Source organism: Homalodisca vitripennis, chromosome 6 (assembly GCF_021130785.1).
Source record: "Homalodisca vitripennis isolate AUS2020 chromosome 6, UT_GWSS_2.1, whole genome shotgun sequence".
NCBI lineage: Eukaryota > Metazoa > Arthropoda > Insecta > Hemiptera > Cicadellidae > Homalodisca > Homalodisca vitripennis.
In genome coordinates, this window is record NC_060212.1 from 103,094,450 (window position 1) to 103,114,293 (window position 19,844).

General features: G+C 35.3%; 1 protein-coding gene across 1 annotated transcript in view; it reads right to left on the reverse strand.

The window, feature by feature from the left end:
- Positions 1-714: 714 nt before the first annotated feature.
- LOC124364670 overlaps positions 715-19,844 on the reverse strand; it is a 43,735-nt gene continuing 24,605 nt past the window's right edge. Inside the window, exons 7-10 of the mRNA XM_046820330.1 lie at positions 15,403-15,509; positions 5,346-5,650; positions 2,610-2,827; positions 715-1,082 (exon numbers count right to left, since the gene is read on the reverse strand). Coding sequence (XP_046676286.1) covers positions 801-1,082; positions 2,610-2,827; positions 5,346-5,650; positions 15,403-15,509 — 912 coding nt within the window. The 3' untranslated portion in view covers positions 715-800. The remainder of the gene's footprint in view (positions 1,083-2,609; positions 2,828-5,345; positions 5,651-15,402; positions 15,510-19,844) is intronic.

Genomic DNA, 19,844 nt, shown 5'->3' on the forward strand with positions numbered 1-19,844 from the left:
TCTCCCAGCTACTAACTACTACCACTAAGCAGCCTATGCCACAATTTAAAGTGGGAATCGTCCTTTCCCGGCTACTAAATACTACCACTAAGCAGCCTATGCCACAATTTAAAGTGAGAAAAGTCCTCTCCCAGCTACTAACTACTACCACTAAGCAGCCTATACCAAAATTTAAAGTGAGAAAAGTCCTCTCCCAGCTACTAACTACTACCACTAAGCAGCCTATACCAAAATTTAAAGTGAGAAAAGTCCTCTCCCAGCTACTAACTACTACCACTAAGCAGCCTATGCCACAATTTAAAGTGGGAAACGTCCTTTCCCGGCTACTAAATACTACCACTAAGCAGCCTATACCAAAATTTAAAGTGAGAAAAGTCCTCTCCCAGCTACTAACTACTACCACTAAGCAGCCTATGCCACAATTTAAAGTGGGAAACGTCCTTTCCCGGCTACTAAATACTACCACTAAGCAGCCTATGCCACAATTTAAAGTGGTATGCTCAGACGATCTACTACCAAAACACAACCTATAAATTACTATTGTTTTAACTCTCAACCCCATTCAGTGTCTTCTCAAGTAATATTGCAACGGACGTTGCATTATAAATTAATCATTAAAAAAATTAGTTGGCTGGTTTAAAATAAGATATTCTAAACTATTGATAAAATACTAACATGTACAGGCAATAGGGAAAATAAATAAATCTTACCAAAGACTTTTCAGAATTTTATATTCTTTCAATAGCCACAATCATCCACATTCATATATAAATAATCGATTTTTGAAATGGTCGAACCAATTATTTGCGATAAAATCGCGCATTCTCCTTACTTACATAAGTCATGTTAATAAATTGCCAGTTAGAACGATCACAGGTGGGCCAAGTTAGATCGAAACCAAACAAATCAAAGTCGTCTTTATATATTACCTTCTCAATCCACTCTATATTCGGAGCAACCTTTCTGAAAAGATTTGGTCTCAAATTGTTGCAATGATAGGGTTCTCGGCTCAAGACGCCAACGACAGATAACTGGCAGTACGGCACAGTCTGTAGCACAGTCAAAGGTGCACCCACGTCGAACTGTAACACATTCATTTCTGTTTTAAAATAAGTATTATATACTAAATAATACGGCATTATTATATTTATATTAAAAAAAGGTGAACAGGTTTTGTAACTCTCCACCCCAACACAACAGCTGTCGTTTTGGACAGCTACGATGTAACATTTACATTTCCTTGCTACAATCCACTCGTAGTAACGACGTTGCGTTTTTAATCCGTGTGTACGTATAATATGTTCATTGTTATTGCTCATAGAATTGTATGCATTCATTCTCCACACAACTATTGTACATTGATTGAAATTGATTGATGTGCTCTTTAGGAGATTAGGGGGGGGGGAGTCGATTTTGAAGACAAAGGCAAATAATTTTTCATATTACTAATATTTACGACTTATGAGTCTAAGAAATTTGATAGAAATTGGTTAAAACTGTATGGAATAAATTTAAACTAAACATAGCTATTGAGATCCTGTGTCTTGCATTGGCGCGGGAAACTGAACTGCCGGGCTAAAATTATTTTATTATAGAAATAGGTTTTTTTACAGTATTAAAAATTACTTCAAGATTAATACAAGTATGTATAAATATTTTACTGAATGAAAAGCTTAGAAAAAAACTGCTGAATAACCTTCGAAAGCAATAAGGAAAAGCTCTAAGTTAAAAAAAAAAAATACAAACTTATCATCGTTTGGAACTTACTAGCTTTAGAATCAGAAACCTTTGAGATGTAAAAATCTACACGAGGCATACATTATTAAGACCCTGGCAACAAAATTACTATACAGCCATTCATAGTTGGATATTCTAGAGGCCTTAAGAAATTCCCTGAAATCGTGAGCTGCCAAAAGCTAAGAGCTCCCAGAGCCTTAAACCTCTGTTGGTCCTTTATATAGGATGATAAGTTTGCAGTTATCAGTAAATCAAGGTTTTCAGGTTCTTTCATAAATCGAGAGCTTTCAGGGATCGGAAGTTCCCAGAAGTTCGAATCAGCCCCAACGTTGGCTATAAAAATGGAAAATGTTCCAAAATATCATCACAAGTCTCACCTCACTGATCTATGTAAGTCTCAATTTAACGTAGTTTGTGTAGATAAATTACTTCAATGCCCCCAAAGGGTTCACTTCTCGCTGATATGTTTTACCTTCCAGTTAAACCTACTCTGGTTAGGATACAGTAAAAACCAATGTGCCACACCTTGGCTACTTCATGGTTGTCCAAAAGTAGGACATTATCTTAAATTTTATATTACTAAGGACCTACTAAAATCCTCGAACTATAAAACCGAACTGAAGGATCAGACACTATTATATTGCAATATACTTGCAAGAAATTTTAGCTTTTCAAACTTATATCATTCCATGAGTTTAATGAGTAACTTGAATCTCAAGAATATTGTATCTAATAGTCCAAATCATAAAAGGTAAACAAATACTACAAACTAGAATTGAGGTTTTGACAGTTTAAAAGTAACTTTGAATGATGTTCACAAAACATCAACATAATACTTAGGTAAATAAAATAGTAAGTGGAAAGATACGTACTTTACAGGGGCCCCAAGGATCCCCATAGCGTTTTGGTGGAGCCGGTAAGTCGTAATCATCCTGGATTTTTGCAGAAGGTGCGGTAGCACACATTTCCCCGTTGTCAGCATCATCCTTTGCCGTTTCCGTGCCATCTGCATAATATCCTTTACACTTGTTTGAAGTCCAAGGTATTGTTTCTAAAATGAGTGGCTTTGCAGTTTCGCTATAACCCTTATCTGAAAACAATTAACATATCTGCAAGCTCAATCGTGTCACAACCAATAAAACAACCGCTTATTAAAATACTAATGTCAAAGTGATAATAAAATACATATTTAATGGAAAAATGTAGAGTAAAATTAACAGACTTATATTAAAAATAAACAAATTAACTTTTGAATATACCAACACACTGATTGGGTAATATGATGATCTTACTCAAAGGGTTGGAACATCCCAACCTATATTATGAAATGAAATATTTATTTATTATTTGTGAAGTTAGCCTGCTCTATTGTTTGCAATACTATTTCATGAGAACTATTATTGATCTAGAATATTAAAGTAAAGTAAAGTAAGGATGTATTTTTTACCAGGTAAAGTTAGGACTAAGAAGCCCTCTCTAACACTTACCACCAACGGCCGGGCAGACGGACTGCTTGCAATGACAGGATCGCTTAGCGCTCGCACCCATCTAAGCAGCAGTCACGCCCGACGTTGCTTAATCTGGTTATCTTGCGATAATCGTTGTACCCAATACACTACGTTATTGGTATTGCTTATTTGTTTTAGAATATTTAAAGTAAGCATGCTTTTACTCCAAGCCTGGTAAATAGTTGCAGGTTTGGGTAAGAGTTGACTTTGTCATGTGAACCCCGGATTTTCATGATCACCATTTTCTCTTGACGTCTTTTTAGTTTTTATAGGATCATATTCTAGATCGCGATCAAGTACTTACTTCTAAGGGTAATGCATTTTTGGCTGAGAGTTCAGTCTCTTTGGTCTTGCCGATTGCTGAACGAAATCCTGTTTTTGTCTTTCTGTGCGCACGATAATTACTGAACAATTTCATATAGAAGGTTGAAATTTGGTGTGAAACTCTATCTCTGCTTGGGCCTTACAAATGGTTAAAATCGGTCCATTGGGTGTCCCGTAAGTCATTAAGTGATTTTGGATGTATAGGTCTTACGGATTACTATATTGGTAGCGAGAAAAGAAAAAAAATAAACAAATTACCAAGGGGAAGGTACTGTGAAGATTATCCACATGAAAATTTTCAGTAACTTACCAATACATGTGCTAAAGTAAATCTGTTGGACTTATTGATTTCAACAATGCTTGAACATTTTAGCTTAACCTGTAATGGTGTCTTTAAAGCGAGCTAAACGGTGAAGTGTTTTTATGTGTAATGTCGAGTGGGATCTCTATTAGCTAACTGGTTCAACTTACAAAGTACATGTGAAGTTTATATTAACTTAATAGAATCTCAGTTAAAAAACGGAGATCGATGAACACAACTACGATCAAAATGTAAGAGTATTGCCATTAATGTCGTTGTCAAGTCCATTGCGAAGGCAATTAGAGTGGTGTACAAAATAGGATGGTTCCCCCATTGCCCTTAGACGCCCCGGCTCCCAAGGAAGGAAGATATCATCCTAGAAACATGGTCCAGTTTGTCTCTCGATCTATTTGAGTCGAATGGCTGACTGCCGCGAGAAACAATCGCATTGAGACTACAGACTTAGCACCTTTACTTCCACGATCACCGGTGCATCTCAAAGCACACATGAAGTCTATCCTTGGGCACGCTAAAGTGGGTGTAAAATTTAGGAAGCTGGCGTATGCTTGATCCAGAGAGAGGCGTAAATTATGGTAAGGAAGACGGCTGATTCTTCAGCCAAGAGGGTCTCATCGGTATCAGCCACTTTTCCAGATGGGATCGAGGGTGGTGTACCCTCTTCGTCTTGTTCTGTAACTTCTAAGGGAGAGGCAGGGCAAGATGAGGAAGCCACCTTCCCTTATCACTATTCCAGTAACTAGGGTAGAAAACCTTTTCAACCTCTTGGCTTTGTCCTGAAATCTAGAGTATTACCCTATCCTTCCCTTTCCTGATGTCTCCCCACTCTAGCCTCAACTCTATACTAAGGTGCTATGCAACCCGTGCTGAGTCTCGTGACACTGGGGGTATATTCAGTGTCTTCCACGGAGCCTTCTGGGAACCAGGGGACACCCAGTCGTAATTACCCTTATCTTCCAATTTGGGTCACTGGGAAGATGGACTGCAAACACCCGGTTCTCGTGGGAACAGAATTGAGAATGAATTAACAAAAAACTAAAACAAAAACCAAACTCAAGAGGTAAGAAACTCACACCGTGCACTTCGGTGTGATCCGTAAGTGTGTGCACTCTTTTATACCCACTGAGCTGTATCCCTGCCCCGAGAGGTTTAAGCTCCACAAAGTTGGCTAAGATTTGAAATAGCCAGTTTTTTATTATAGTTCTATTTATAAAGTAGACATAGCCTAATAGCATTTTTACGTGGTGAACAAGCAGTTAGAGCGTAATTTGGAAGTCTAAGTTTAGAACTCACTTGGTGTAATGGCAGAATGCTATAACTATAAAGTCAGAAAGAATGCGGAAGATGGAGCAAGAAATACAGAATTTCGTATTTTATGAGGTAAATTCGAAGATTCAAACTAACCCGAACATATACAAAAGTATTCTTTAAATAAAAACTCATAAATATTAAAATACCTGCTTCTTTGCTCCCGTAGCCTGTAAAGTATGCGAGGTCTTTCCCAAGCCACTTTGGCACTTCAGGGTAGAAAGTTTCACCGACTATGCACGCAGGCCGTCTGAATGGATTGAACACCATAGGCCTCCACAGTTTGAAGAGAATGATCTCTTCGTGACAAGTGTCCCGTACAAAACCAGCGTCTTCCCTCACCTTGGGAGGCAGTCTGACATGCTGAGATATGTAGCTGATCATCTCGACTGAAAACTCCTCTCCGTTCTTGTACGTCTCAAAATCTCCCATCAATGCGAGACTGGCTTTAGCACTGCGAAACGACAATAAAAAAAATTGAAAATTCACTAAATAAAATCTTAGTAAAATCTTGTACATGCATTACAAATTGTAAGAGACTTGCAAACGATTCATCACAAAATCAATTTTTTGAATTTTATGATAGCCCTAAGTGTCTCCTATCAAATTACGGAAATATTTCCGCCTTTTTTCACTGTTTGTTAGTAACTTGTTCAGTACCACCTATGAGAACTAAAATATTTTAAAGAACCAAGCTTTTCGATTTTACGAAACGTGGCCACAGTGATATTAGTGAATTTTCTAGAAAATCAGTAAACAAAAATGATCCTATGCCCGAGAGAAGAGATGACATCGCTGATCCTTACGTAACTTCAACTCACTTTTTAAGAAAAAATTGATCGGTCATTGAAACAAGACAGTTTTCCAATAATAAATGCAGCATAACTGGAATAAATTGCATTTTTTAATTATTAGATATATTACATTTTAAACGAAACCCCTAAATTCGGACTTTCTACACTTCATGAATGAACTATTTTTTGAAATATTTTGCTGCATTTATGTAATAAATTTCCAACTAAGAAATGGCAAACCTGCACTGAAGAGTAAAAAATAGTGAAGAACAAAATTATTATTCGTAGTTTTATATGAACATCTGATATTTATTTTTATGTCATATACATATCAATAGTTATACACAATATGTGTATCATGTATTGATGTGTAGGCTACTCTCAACAATAAATATATTACACCTTAATTTCTTGTTTAATTTTGTTTTGTTCAAATAGTAAGCAACATTAGACAATAATTAGAAAAACTTTAAAACTTTTAGCATATTTGTTGACCATTTCATACTTCAGTTTATTATTTCTCTACAACCTTTTACAATCACAGTAATTGGATGTGATATTTCTGAAATATATTTTTAAATACTAAATTTAACTTTTGCTGTGTGAAAAACAGTGTCCTGTATTTAAACAAGCTTGTAAAATTCTTAGCTTTTGTCTGGTTTTTTTAGGTAAAATGCGTGTTGTCCAACACATTTGGCATTGGTCACATTACAGAGTTCACAAAGTCATTATCTTGGGCGTGTATGTTCGTATATCAGAATTTAAAGACGGATTTAATTTAACGAGGTCCGTGCCTGTACGGACGAACGAGCAAAACGTCAAACTGTCGAGGATATTGTTGCCTTTAGAGCTTTTTGCTCCGAGAGTAGAAGTCTTTAAAGTAATGGAATTATCGAACGATGAGATAAACAAAAAATGTACAACGCAGTGGTTACAGATTCATAATATGTTGGTTGTCGTGTAACACAAGAACACATGTAGCTGAAGGGAGTTGACATGGTTTAAAAATCATATCATATCTTTGAAACTGTGTCAAGAGAAATGCACCATGATGAGAATTTAGCAAATAAACTGGGATTTTAAGTCGTTCAAGTTGAGTCTGTTAAAACTATCCACAATAGCGAGGCCATTCATAATAGTTTTGTCCACACACGCTTTAAAAGCAAGGAGTTGCTTTTGGGATTTATATTCTGTCTGGAGAATCACGAGTTTAGGTCAGCAATATCAATGCAGCATTACTTAGCACAAGATAACCACTTGGATTGAGAGTTGTTTCGAAATATGGTAGGCGATCTACCTGTCACATAATTATACAGCAGTCGCAGAATAACAATGTCGGTATTTGGTTGCCATAACTACCACTACCTACCATTCTCCTTCTTTCCTATTCACAGATTAATTTAGTTCCTTCCATTAATGTAGAAAAATTAAGGTTTCTACTCTTAAAAATAAAAATGGGACGTCACATGATGAATGAAATATACTTTAGAACATTCCAGTTACTCTGTTCTTATCTAGTATGCAAAAATAAAACACTTTTATTATAAACTGAAACGAAAATTGTACACCTTTTTAGACAATAAGTATATCAAGTTTTAGTGAACACCAAACTTAGCTTATAGTTAAGAGCCAAAAAATAATTAACAGTGTTTAGGCAAACGATCTGGGTTTAATTGAAATCAATAGTAAAATACGACACAGGAAGATTTTTACTAGGAAAGAGAGCGAAAATGATGTTAAATAATTGTTAAAATAAGTTAGGCCTATACACATATATTCGTCATAGTTATAATCTTTGTTATTCTTAACCCTCCAACTGGCGGTCATTTTATCCTGTAGTGGCGGCATGTTTTCGAGCCTCGTGCAAGGGTTTTTTAAAATATTTATTAAAAATATAAATTAAAAGTAATATATATATATATATATAGAAGTATATATTTTTGTGTTCAGAATTAAACATATAATAATATTAGTATTTAAATTTGGCCTTAAAAAAATGTTTACTAAAAATTTTTTTCCATGAAATTCAAAATTTACATTTTTTTTTATTTGGGGGGGACCATACCTAGCAAACCAAGTTATAGTAAGAAAACTATAAAAGTGAGATTGCCATTTTGTGTCAAATTTATTCTAGTTTCAGAAACACATAAGCATTATACAAATTTATGAAACTATAATAACACTAGTAAAAGCCCGCTAATCCGGCATCCAATGGTTCGGCACTTTCATTCATCCGGCACCGTCTAAAAAAAAGCGCGTAAATGAGATATTTTAACCGCACTGTGAAACGTACAGTTCGCAAGAGCGCTCGGAAAGGTTCGTGCTCAGTCGGAAGGGATCGTATGTGACGCAGCAGCTGTGTGTGAAGGGGTTCAGGGCCACTTGCCGAGTGTCCGCCGTTACGTGTTTGTCTAGCGTCTAGCGTCTGCCTCAGTCTCAGTCACTGTCAGTTCGTACTCGAGTGCAGTCGTGAGTGTTGTGCTCGTTCATATTGTGTTTTAACTTTCTCAAAGTTGTGCCCTATGTTTTCCAAGCCCGGCTCATCCACCAGGAAAGTTGGAAATAAACGTAAGCATGTCACACTTACCATTCAAAAAAAGCTATAAATTATAAGACGTGTAGAAAAAGGTGAGAGTAGAATGAAGCTAATGGAAGAATGCAACATTGGTTCATCAACAATGTATGACATCAAGAAGAATAAAGAAAAGTTACTTAAATTTAAGTCTCAAACTACAAATGTCAAAGACTTTAAAAAAACCTAAACTTGACGACCTTGACGAAATTTTATTCAAATGGTTTAGCGCTAAGCGGTCTGAAGGGAAGCCTGTGACTGGGCCCATGATCATGGAAAAAGCTAAACAGTTCCGTGAGGAATTAAAAATAGATGAGAAAGAAAGTGCTTTTCTGATGGTTGGCTGCACCGATTTAAAAATCGACACGGAATACGGAAGCTTGATGTAGCTGGGGAGCTCCGATCAGCCGACTAAAATGCGGCTGAAGAATATAAAGCTGAATTTTAAAATCTAGTTGAAGACTACGATTTGTCAGCATGCCGGATTTACAACGCTGATGAAACTGGCCTACTTTGGCGTTGTTTGCCTAATTCGACTTTGGCAGCAGGGGATGAGAAATGTGCCAAAGGCTTTAAAAAAAAACATGGACCGTTTGACAATTTTGCTCTGTGGCAATGCCTCAGGGGACCACATGTTGACGCCTTTCGTCATCGGAAAAGCAAAAAAGCCAAGACCTCTGAAAGGCATTACCCACCTACCCGTAATATACGATGCTCAATCCAATGCGTGGATGAACTCCGATTTATTTAGAAATTGGTTTTTCCACCACTTCGTCCCATCTGTAAAAGACAATCTGAAAAACCGTGGCTTACTGAAGACAGCAAGGTTGTGCTCATCCTAGACAATTGCAGAGCTCACCCTGCAGCGTCTGAGTTGATATCGGGAAATATTTTTACTGCATACCTCCCGGCAAATGTCACGTCCTTGATTCAGCCAATGGATCAAGGAGTGATTCAGAACTTTAAATGTTTTTACAGAGCGTCCTTTCTTCAAGGCCTGATAAACTCAGAGTGTATGGTGGTTGATTTTCAAAAAAAAATTCAATATAAAAGATGCAATTTTCGGAATCGCCTTGGCATGGAAAAAGGTCAAGTCCACCACTCTATAGAAATCTCGGCGAAAACTATGGCCAGCTGCCTACCAAGAAGAGGACATTGCTGTTTCAGTCGACAATGAAGCAATACTGGACTTGGTGGCCCACAGTTCCCAAGACGAAATAAGGAAAGTGCCACAAGAAGAAATCTTGGAGTGGATACACATTGATTGCGACGAGCCAGTTGAAGAAGAAATTACGGATGAACTGCTCATCAAAGCCTTGGACCTCAGTCAGAGCCTCATCCTGTGGAGTCCGAATCAGATGATGAAGAGGGAGCAGATGATGATCCAACACCCGTGCCTACGTGGAGTGAAGCAAGTGCCACTATCGACACGTTTATACGATTTGCCAAACGCAGCAGCTCCTACAATGCTTCAGAGCTTGTAAATTTATATGTTCTGAGAAATGACTTTTTAAAGAAGAAACATGATACAAAAAACCAAACAGACATTAGCTCTTTTTTCAAATAAAATACTGTACACAAAAATTATGTTTACCATAATATTTATTACATAATGTACGCACTAGTTAGCCTATATCTAAGTTAACCTAAGTTTAGAAATGTTTTTCTAGGCATTAAATGTTCATTTTGTGTTCAAACTAATGTTTGTTTAATATTATTTATCTCCTTAGTAATTCTTTAATTGTTTACACGTAAAGAGTGATTTTATTTAAAGCCACACTCTGAAACTTAGACGACGATATTTAGCCCGCTATCATCGCTAAAGTAGAAAAAGTAAAATCAAGCTACTGTACATTATCTCTTTGGGACTGAAAACCCAGCCACTATTTTTAAAGAGTGATTGTATTTTGGGTGGGTTTTCAGCTTTTCTGAGTTAATATCACTTGATTTCACTCCTTTTACTTTAGTGTGATACGATTTTAGCGGCTAAAAACCGAATTTTCCGGCATTTTCATATGACGCTCGGTAATCCGGAATTTTCAATAATCCGGAACACTTCGATCCCCGAAAGTGCCGAATTAGCGGGCTTTTACTATAACAAAAAGCAACGATGCGCATAAATTGTGAAAATAAGGTGTATATGTAAGAGTTTGCTAATAAAAGTTTTACTAATACAGTTTTACTTCAATACATGTTATATTGCATATTTTATTACTCAGAATGAAGTAAACTATACAGCAGTAGTAAAAGAAATTCCATAACTTTTTTTTTGAAGAGTCGAAAAAATTTTCATTTTGTCATTACTCAAAACTTTTGCGAAAAATGTTCGAGAAATTTATTTATTCTAAAATATATTTATTTGCACTACTGCAATATTTAACAATTCACCACACACTAAACACAACACTAAAACACAAATAAACCTACTAAAACTTCCTAATAAACACGACTCGTCACATCAACAACTCAGACGGCATCGACAACATGGCGGTCACAATGCATTGCATCATCTTCTTTTACATTCAAAACTACGAACTTGGTACGTTGCAACTACAATACAAAGAGGAATAAAACTATAGTATTCCTTAGGCTTTTTTTTCCCGGATCCAATGGTGCATGAATCGAATCGATACGTTGCCGGAATATACTGTAATGAGTGATTATGCAAGGGAATGTTTGTTCATCAAAATTTTGACGAACAACAATCCAAAATGGGTTGTGTCCATCAAAATTTTGATGAACAACAGTTGGAGGGTTAAATTAGCTTTGAATTTCGGTTTTGACAGAAGAAGATAACATACAGATTCAGCCTATTTCTTACAGTTTAGACAATAATTTCCTGGTATGTAGTGATTCAGATTTTACTTTTATTCACCTTACTGATGGAAGTGTAAGAAACAAATTTAACCTACGTGAAGGCAAACTCAATAGTCTGAAATACAAAGTAGGTATAATTGTACTTAGTGAGATTTAGACAAAAACAGAAGAGATTGATTTTTATAGTTTGCTCGGCTATACATTGTTTAGTCAAATGCAATGACAATTATGCTGCAGGAGAACTTGTAGTGTATGTTGATAATAAAATAAGAGCTAATCGAATTAATTTTGATATGGCAAAGGCCGACTCTGTGGTCATAGAATTTAAACCACATGTTATAAATTTTACATTAGTTGTAATTTTGTTTAATGTTTGGCAGTTTTTTATTTCGTTTTCAATATAAAATTGTTTTATATGTGTATTAATGTTTAAGCCTATTTCAAATTTTTACATTTAAATTGTACCTCCACACAGGCTTGGCCATAGAGCTACACCTTTATTTTCTCTTTAAGCTTTTTTTGTGTGTTTTTTATATCATTGTTATATTAGTATATTCGGCTACATTGTACTGGTCAGGCTTGAGGTCTTTTTCGTTTAAGGGCCAGCACCTTACAAACATAATATACCTGACTGACGGTGCATTTAATCGTTTTTTTTTGTGTTATTAGTTCGTAGGGCAGTATTCCAGGTACTACTTCTAGTATAAACTCGCCTTATCTTATCAGTGAGAAACGCGCGCCGCTTATCTTTTGCCTGTAATGAAACCTGCGTTAGTTCTGTCTGAGTTTTGTGTGTGTAAGCAGTCATGGCGTTGTTCAGTTTAGCTAGAGAGGTTAGTTCTAAGAGTAGTGCAGTAACTTATTTACAAAATAGGCATATTTTACATAATGAACGAAAGTGTTCAGCCGGACATGAAATGACTTTCTCATTAAGTGATTCCAAGGATCGTTGGAGGTGTAATGCACGACAGTGTGGTCAAACAATCGGACTCCGTAAAGGTACATGGTTGGAGAATTCTAAACTGCCATTGGAAACTGTAATTTTGTTCGTCTACTCATGGGCTCAAGAGTATACAACAACAAAACATTGCAACAAAGAATTGGAGATGGTCAATGAAAGTACAACAAATCGGAAAAACTACCTAAGGGAGGTTTGTGCAAACTCCTTACTACACAACCCAATAAAGATTGGTGGTCCGGGTTTTGCTGTAGAAATTGAAGAATCCTGTTTCTCCAGGCGCAAACATCAAGTTGGGAGAGTATACCCACAACTGTGGGTTTTTGGTGGTATTTGTCGCGAGACTCAAGATTGCTTCTTGTATGCAATACCAGACAGAACAGCTGCAACATTGGAGTTTTGTATTAGAGACTCGATTTTACTTACTTACTTTTTGTTACTTGCTCAAATTATCTCAAAAAATGCAACCACTTCTGAATTTACATTGGGAGTTTGTAACCAGTTTATTGGTAGTGTTTTCAAGGATCATTTAACTAATGACGAATTCACTGGAAGCCACGAGTTATTTTTAATTAAAGCTGTGACTAAACTATTTTAAAATAATATCTCATCACATCGCAAAACAGAAAACTTTTGATTTTACAAAAAATCCACCTTAGGAATAAGGCAAACATTCGTAAAAATAATTTTATTTTCTATCACGTAGATTAAGTATGTCATGACTGTACATTTTATGTAGTTTACTTTGAAATACAATACTGTCGACAAAAAAAGTTGTTTTTTCACCTGGGAAATATTTTAATGTCTGTAATCTTCGTTTCCGACTTTATAAATAAAATACCAAGTCAAAATCTGTTATTTTGATATTGTACACAAATCTGTTATTTCGATATTATACAAAAATCTGTTTTTTTTATTAAAAATCAAAACCACGGTAAAAAGCAGTTATTACATTTGTAATAATAAATAAATTGTATTATATATTGTAGTATATAACAATATTATTAAGTCTATAAGGCGTTTTAAAGTAATATTGGATCATTACTATTATGGGAGGAGTGAGTTCTTGCCCATTTGCAGCGCCTGCAGACTCGGAACGCAGGCCAGGATTTCGGCTCGGTTTCTCCGGCCCAGAGCGCCTTCCATTAGTATAATTCGTTGGTATAGAGAGGAGATTTTATAAATAATAAAGGGTTAGAAAAACGAAAGGTCGAGTGGATTTGACAAAATAACAGTAAATGTAATAAATGAATGCTCAGAAGTTTTCGCAATTATACTCGAACATACAATACATTTAAGTTTCTCATCCGGTTGTTTTCCGAAATTACTGAAGAAGAACATTGTTGTTCCAAGTCCTAAAAACGCATTCGAAATCAAATTAGATCATCTTCGCTAAATTAGTATCCTATCAGCTTTCTCTAAGATTTTTGAAAGAGTAATGAAGAGGCTTTTACCATATCTCAACTAAAATAAGATTTTAAGTACATTTTTATTTCCACACCGGTTATGGAATAGTATAAATAAAACTTTACACGTTTTGAGGGAGTGGTGTACTGATAACAAAATTAGTGTAAATATCTCCAAAAAAATTTTGCATTTTGGACACAGTATTTTTAGTTTTGAAAACGAAATAAGATTTCATTGTACCGATTGTTTCCAAAATATAAATTGCAACTGTAAAATAATTGAAGAGGTTAAAAGTTTCAAATACTTTAGCGTTAATGTTAATAGCGTTTTAATAGATGAGAAATTAGAATGGAAACACCACATTGAATAACTATTAAAAAGTTTAAGGAATAACGTAAGAAAACTTTACTATCTAAAAAAAGTATGTGGAATAAATATGATAAGATATCTATATTATGGTTTAGTTCATTCTAAATTACAGGTATACTTTGTTGGGGGGAACTTTTAAAAAAGAAAGTCAGGACCATACAAAACATTTTTATACGAATTATACTGAACAAAATTAAGCGTGAGCCATCTTTTCCACTGAATCTACAAGTAAAGACCTTACCTGTTCAGCACCTGTTTGTGTTCACAGTTGTACAATTATTTTACACTAGAAGTGGGAACAATGATACAGATTTATTACGTAACAACTATTGTACAAAAAGTAGCAAATATGGTTAGAAAATCAAAAGTTTTAAAAATATTTTAAGAAAATCAATGTGTTATTGGGAAAAAATTACTCAGTTATCACAACAATTAAAAAAAGAAAAATTATTAGAAATATTTAAAATTGTTACAAAAAAGTGGTTACTTTAACACGAAGACGTTATCAAATATTTTACAATGAACTACTGCAAATTTTGGAGAGGTCTGTTTAGGTTATAAGTTTGTTTGTTTATAATTTATTTTCGTAATATAAAAGAGGGTTGGATGAATAATGAATACAAAACATTATAATTTTTGTTTTGAATTATTTAGTTTTAGCTGTGTTTAAAGATGGTTTTGCTATTTATTATTGTTATATATTTGTTTATATTTATTATTGTTATTTCGGGTCAGATTTTTTCAATAATTTCTAAAATGTTTTTTAGACTATGTGTATTTGATTTGTTTTTGATGGTTAGTTTTGTTGTGTATATAGCTTTAGTCATGAATTATGTTCCAGTACTGTTTATGTAAAAAGTAATACCGTATAAGTCCGATATATTTTGTAGTGTAACATATAAAAGGTGGACTCCTCAGATTTTAAATTTTTGTTCTGTATTGCTAGCCTTCATAACTGACTAAGGAAAGCTAGTATTTTCCATAATTTCAAACTGTAATAATTTTCAGATTTTATAGACGAAAATAAATCATTATTATTACTATTATTACATTTTTACTTTACTTTTCTATTTTTATTTAAATAAACCAGGCTGGGTGCACAAACAATGGAAATTGAATCTCGGCTCCCGAATTATTAAATAGGCCTTAAAATTCGAATTACTCTTTCGTAGCGCAAAACGAAACTGTACGTATGCACAGTTATATATCTTTTATTTGCGAAAAGGCAACGAAGAATTCGTTTTTAATCATATTACGTATATTATTTAGATCACACACTCATTACTTACTAATTATAAGTAGCACATTGTTCCGCAGACAAGATGAATTGGCGGCTAACGATTGTGCCTTGGCAGAAGAAGATTTGTGTCCGAGGTTTTCTTATACCAATCATGGCCTGTAAAAGCAAAATGTTTGAACTTTGAAAACAATCGAAATTAAAAAGTTCACTTAAAGTTATAAAACGCTTAATTCTAGGAATATTCCTGTATGTTACGGTCTGAATATGTGGTACGGATAGTCAAATTCAAACTATACAAGTTTTTAACAGTGAAAAGCTCAGTTATCCACTTGTATACTCTCTACTTTATTTTAGTTGTAGAGACAGCTCCTAGATGATTTATGGGCTTCATAATGTTTTTAAGTTCTTAAATACCTGTTTAACCGTTTGCAGATCTAAAATCAAGAATTGGAGTTTTGTGTAGCTTGACGTTTTAAAGTATTTCGATTTTTAATGTCAGACGATTCGGTGGGATATTGTAATGTCGAACTATTATTTTCGTGATTCACAGATAATTTTTCGTAGATATTGTAAGTAACCTAACTTCTTCATTACAGTACTTGTAGGTATTTTGCCTCTAGCCTTAGATTTTTTGTGGCTTGAGTAAGATTTATTTAGCACGTGTGCTGTATGCTGTAAGAAGAAAGGCAGTTTTGAGGTTAGACTGGACTTGTGTTCACTACCCTTTTCGCCGTGCTATAAAATTTTAATTTATTTAGCACTAAAATAGTCCGATGGCAGTTGAGGTGGTGTTGCCATATCGCTTCTGACCATCAACTGTTTCCACCTTGACGTGGTCACTATTTTTTAATTTCCATGTATTGTGGAAAACAGAAAAATACAAACAATGGAACGTATATTTGTTTATGGTAACAACTGATGATGAGACTCACCTGTAAATCCTTCCTACCCGTAAAACTGGCAACAGTGCTTGGCCTGGGTGTAGGGGGTTGGGTGGGGGGTGGGATGGAATCAGACAACCGTCTACCGCCGGAATATTGTGTTGTGGGCTGCTCTAGTAGCCTACTGAATCAATGAATTATACAAAAGTGCCATAATGCTAGCTTGAAGTTAGTCTAGTGAGCAGTGTCCTAGTTACTATCGTAGTGAGTTGTTTCTCACAAGCTTAGTTAGGCCCATGGCTATTAAATTAACGTTGTTGAGATGATTGTTTTATAGGTGGAAACTCAACTATTTATACTAACTTCTAGGAGATGGTGTTTGCTTTGTGAGAATATACGAACATTTCAATTATTCCATCATAGACGACTCTCGAAATGACCGAAAGCAGCTCCAGTCATGTATATTAGAATTAGAAATAGCGTCCACAATTAAACAGAAAAATTGTTCAGCCAGACTAGAGAGTAATTGCGTTCTGAGGGTACTAGTAACACTGGGGCGTACTTTGTGTATTGTGGACTAAGTACCCAACTTAGGAAACTCGGAACAATTACTCCACGTTTTTCCTGGTATAATACATCCTGATAGCAATACGCTACACTGAACACTGACTACCGAACAATGAATTGTTGGTTGAGAATCGGTGAGGGAATTTATGTCTATCTGAATTATCTTTAGATTTTCCTTGATTGGTCGAACCTCTTTTTACCGATTCCCAGTATTTTGGTTGTTGATTTGTGATTATTATGGAATACAGTTATTGGAATACAACAAAAATAATTCATGACTAGGGCAGAATTACCCAGTTAGGCTATTATTAAAGGTTGACATGACCTTTGTTTATAAACTTCAATTATGACACTAATTTTTGCTATTAAGCCGAGTTGTACGTATTTCAGTACTTGACAGCGATGGAGCGCTTGTACACTGAATGAACAATAGAGACAATATTGTTCATCCCCAATTTTCTGGTCATTGATTGTCACTTGTAACGTTTCAACCTCTGGCTAATTGTTATACAGGAACCTTGATGTGACCGTAAACATTTTACAATGTAACAACGTTTCAGTTCAAACAGTCCAAAATGAGCAGAAATATTCTTGTACTCGGATAGCAATACTGAGGTAAACAATTTAAGTATTCTGGCTTGCGATCACTTATTCCTATATTCTAGAAAATCGTTCCATGAAATCTGTTATTTCACCGTAAGCTTTTTTAATATGTTGTTGTCCAAAGGATTTTTTATGAACATAGATACTTTGAAGCTTATTCAAACAAATCAACAAAAATGCCGTGCTGTGATCGTGGGTATTTCGTAATTTGAATTAATACAGTATACATATTTTCGGTTAGCTTAACCCCGTTTGTTATGGTTGCAGGATTTTAGAAGCTGTGTTTCACTTCACTGATTGTAACATGTTTATTTTTGTTTAACATACGAAACTATATACCGTATTCATTAGTGAAATTGCGAAATTAGAACATAAATTTTTTAACATTATTACAAATAACGACTTGAGTTTTATAATTATCATTAAAAGTAGCGAAATCATTATTTTACTAATGATGAGTCAGACACTATCTGGCAGGTCCGTGCCCGCACAGAATATCGCCGCTTCCCCTCCGGCCCGACTTGGACTTGGACTTGGAGAGGAGAAGGCTTCCCCCACCACCGCGATTGCGCGAACCTATATAAGGACGGCCGATTGAACCGCGACACACCGCCGACTATCGCCGCTTACACTGACGACTGTTTCGACCACTTCCCCCGACCCCGCTCGCTGAACCTACATCGCGACCCGACGCCGTTATCCAGCATCAGGTAAGGAACAACGACCCTGTTCCTTACTAAAGTTTTTATCTCCGCCAACAACAATTTTTTTATGCGAAACAGACTTTAATATTTTACTTGGCAAGTCTGGTATGGCAAGTATATATATTATTAATGTTTGATGGTGATTTATTTTGATAAGATAATTATTTGATTTTAAATATACTCTTAATACTTTATTTGCTATTTAAGAGTATCAATAAATTTAAATATAATATATTAAACTCTCTCATTTACCCAAACTTTAAAATTACTTTTTCAACTTTAATTACTGAAGTTATTTTTCCCCTTCAATTCAACTTAAATTTTGAATTCCAATCACTCAGATTGTTTTTGTCATTTCAATTTTTATACAATTTAACGTAAATAAAAAAGTCGTTTGACAGGTGTTTGGTCTTCCGATCATATGTTAGTTTGCTTATTTAAACGCATATGTGACAGATACGGCCAAATACAAAATAATTGAATCGGAAAAAGTAAGCGCTCTGTGGTGTAATGGTAGCACATTCACCCGGCAAGTGAGAGATCCGGGTTCGACTCCCGGCGGAGCAAGTACTTTTTGCGATTCAATGTTTATTGAAATTAAATAAGGCTATTGCCATTTATACAATTTAACGTAAATAAAAAAGTCGTTTGACAGGTGTTTGGTCTTCCGATCATATGTTAGTTTGCTTATTTAAACGCATATGTGACAGATACGGCCAAATACAAAATAATTGAATCGGAAAAAGTAAGCGCTCTGTGGTGTAATGGTAGCACATTCACCCGGCAAGTGAGAGATCCGGGTTCGACTCCCGGCGGAGCAAGTACTTTTTGCGATTCAATGTTTATTGAAATTAAATAAGGCTATTGCCATTTATACAATTTAACGTAAATAAAAAAGTCGTTTGACAGGTGTTTGGTCTTCCGATCATATGTTAGTTTGCTTATTTAAACGCATATGTGACAGATACGGCCAAATACAAAATAATTGAATCGGAAAAAGTAAGCGCTCTGTGGTGTAATGGTAGCACATTCACCCGGCAAGTGAGAGATCCGGGTTCGACTCCCGGCGGAGCAAGTACTTTTTGCGATTCAATGTTTATTGAAATTAAATAAGGCTATTGCCATTTATACAATTTAACGTAAATAAAAAAGTCGTTTGACAGGTGTTTGGTCTTCCGATCATATGTTAGTTTGCTTATTTAAACGCATATGTGACAGATACGGCCAAATACAAAATAATTGAATCGGAAAAAGTAAGCGCTCTGTGGTGTAATGGTAGCACATTCACCCGGCAAGTGAGAGATCCGGGTTCGACTCCCGGCGGAGCAAGTACTTTTTGCGATTCAATGTTTATTGAAATTAAATAAGGCTATTGCCATTTATACAATTTAACGTAAATAAAAAAGTCGTTTGACAGGTGTTTGGTCTTCCGATCATATGTTAGTTTGCTTATTTAAACGCATATGTGACAGATACGGCCAAATACAAAATAATTGAATCGGAAAAAGTAAGCGCTCTGTGGTGTAATGGTAGCACATTCACCCGGCAAGTGAGAGATCCGGGTTCGACTCCCGGCGGAGCAAGTACTTTTTGCGATTCAATGTTTATTGAAATTAAATAAGGCTATTGCCATTTATACAATTTAACGTAAATAAAAAAGTCGTTTGACAGGTGTTTGGTCTTCCGATCATATGTTAGTTTGCTTATTTAAACGCATATGTGACAGATACGGCCAA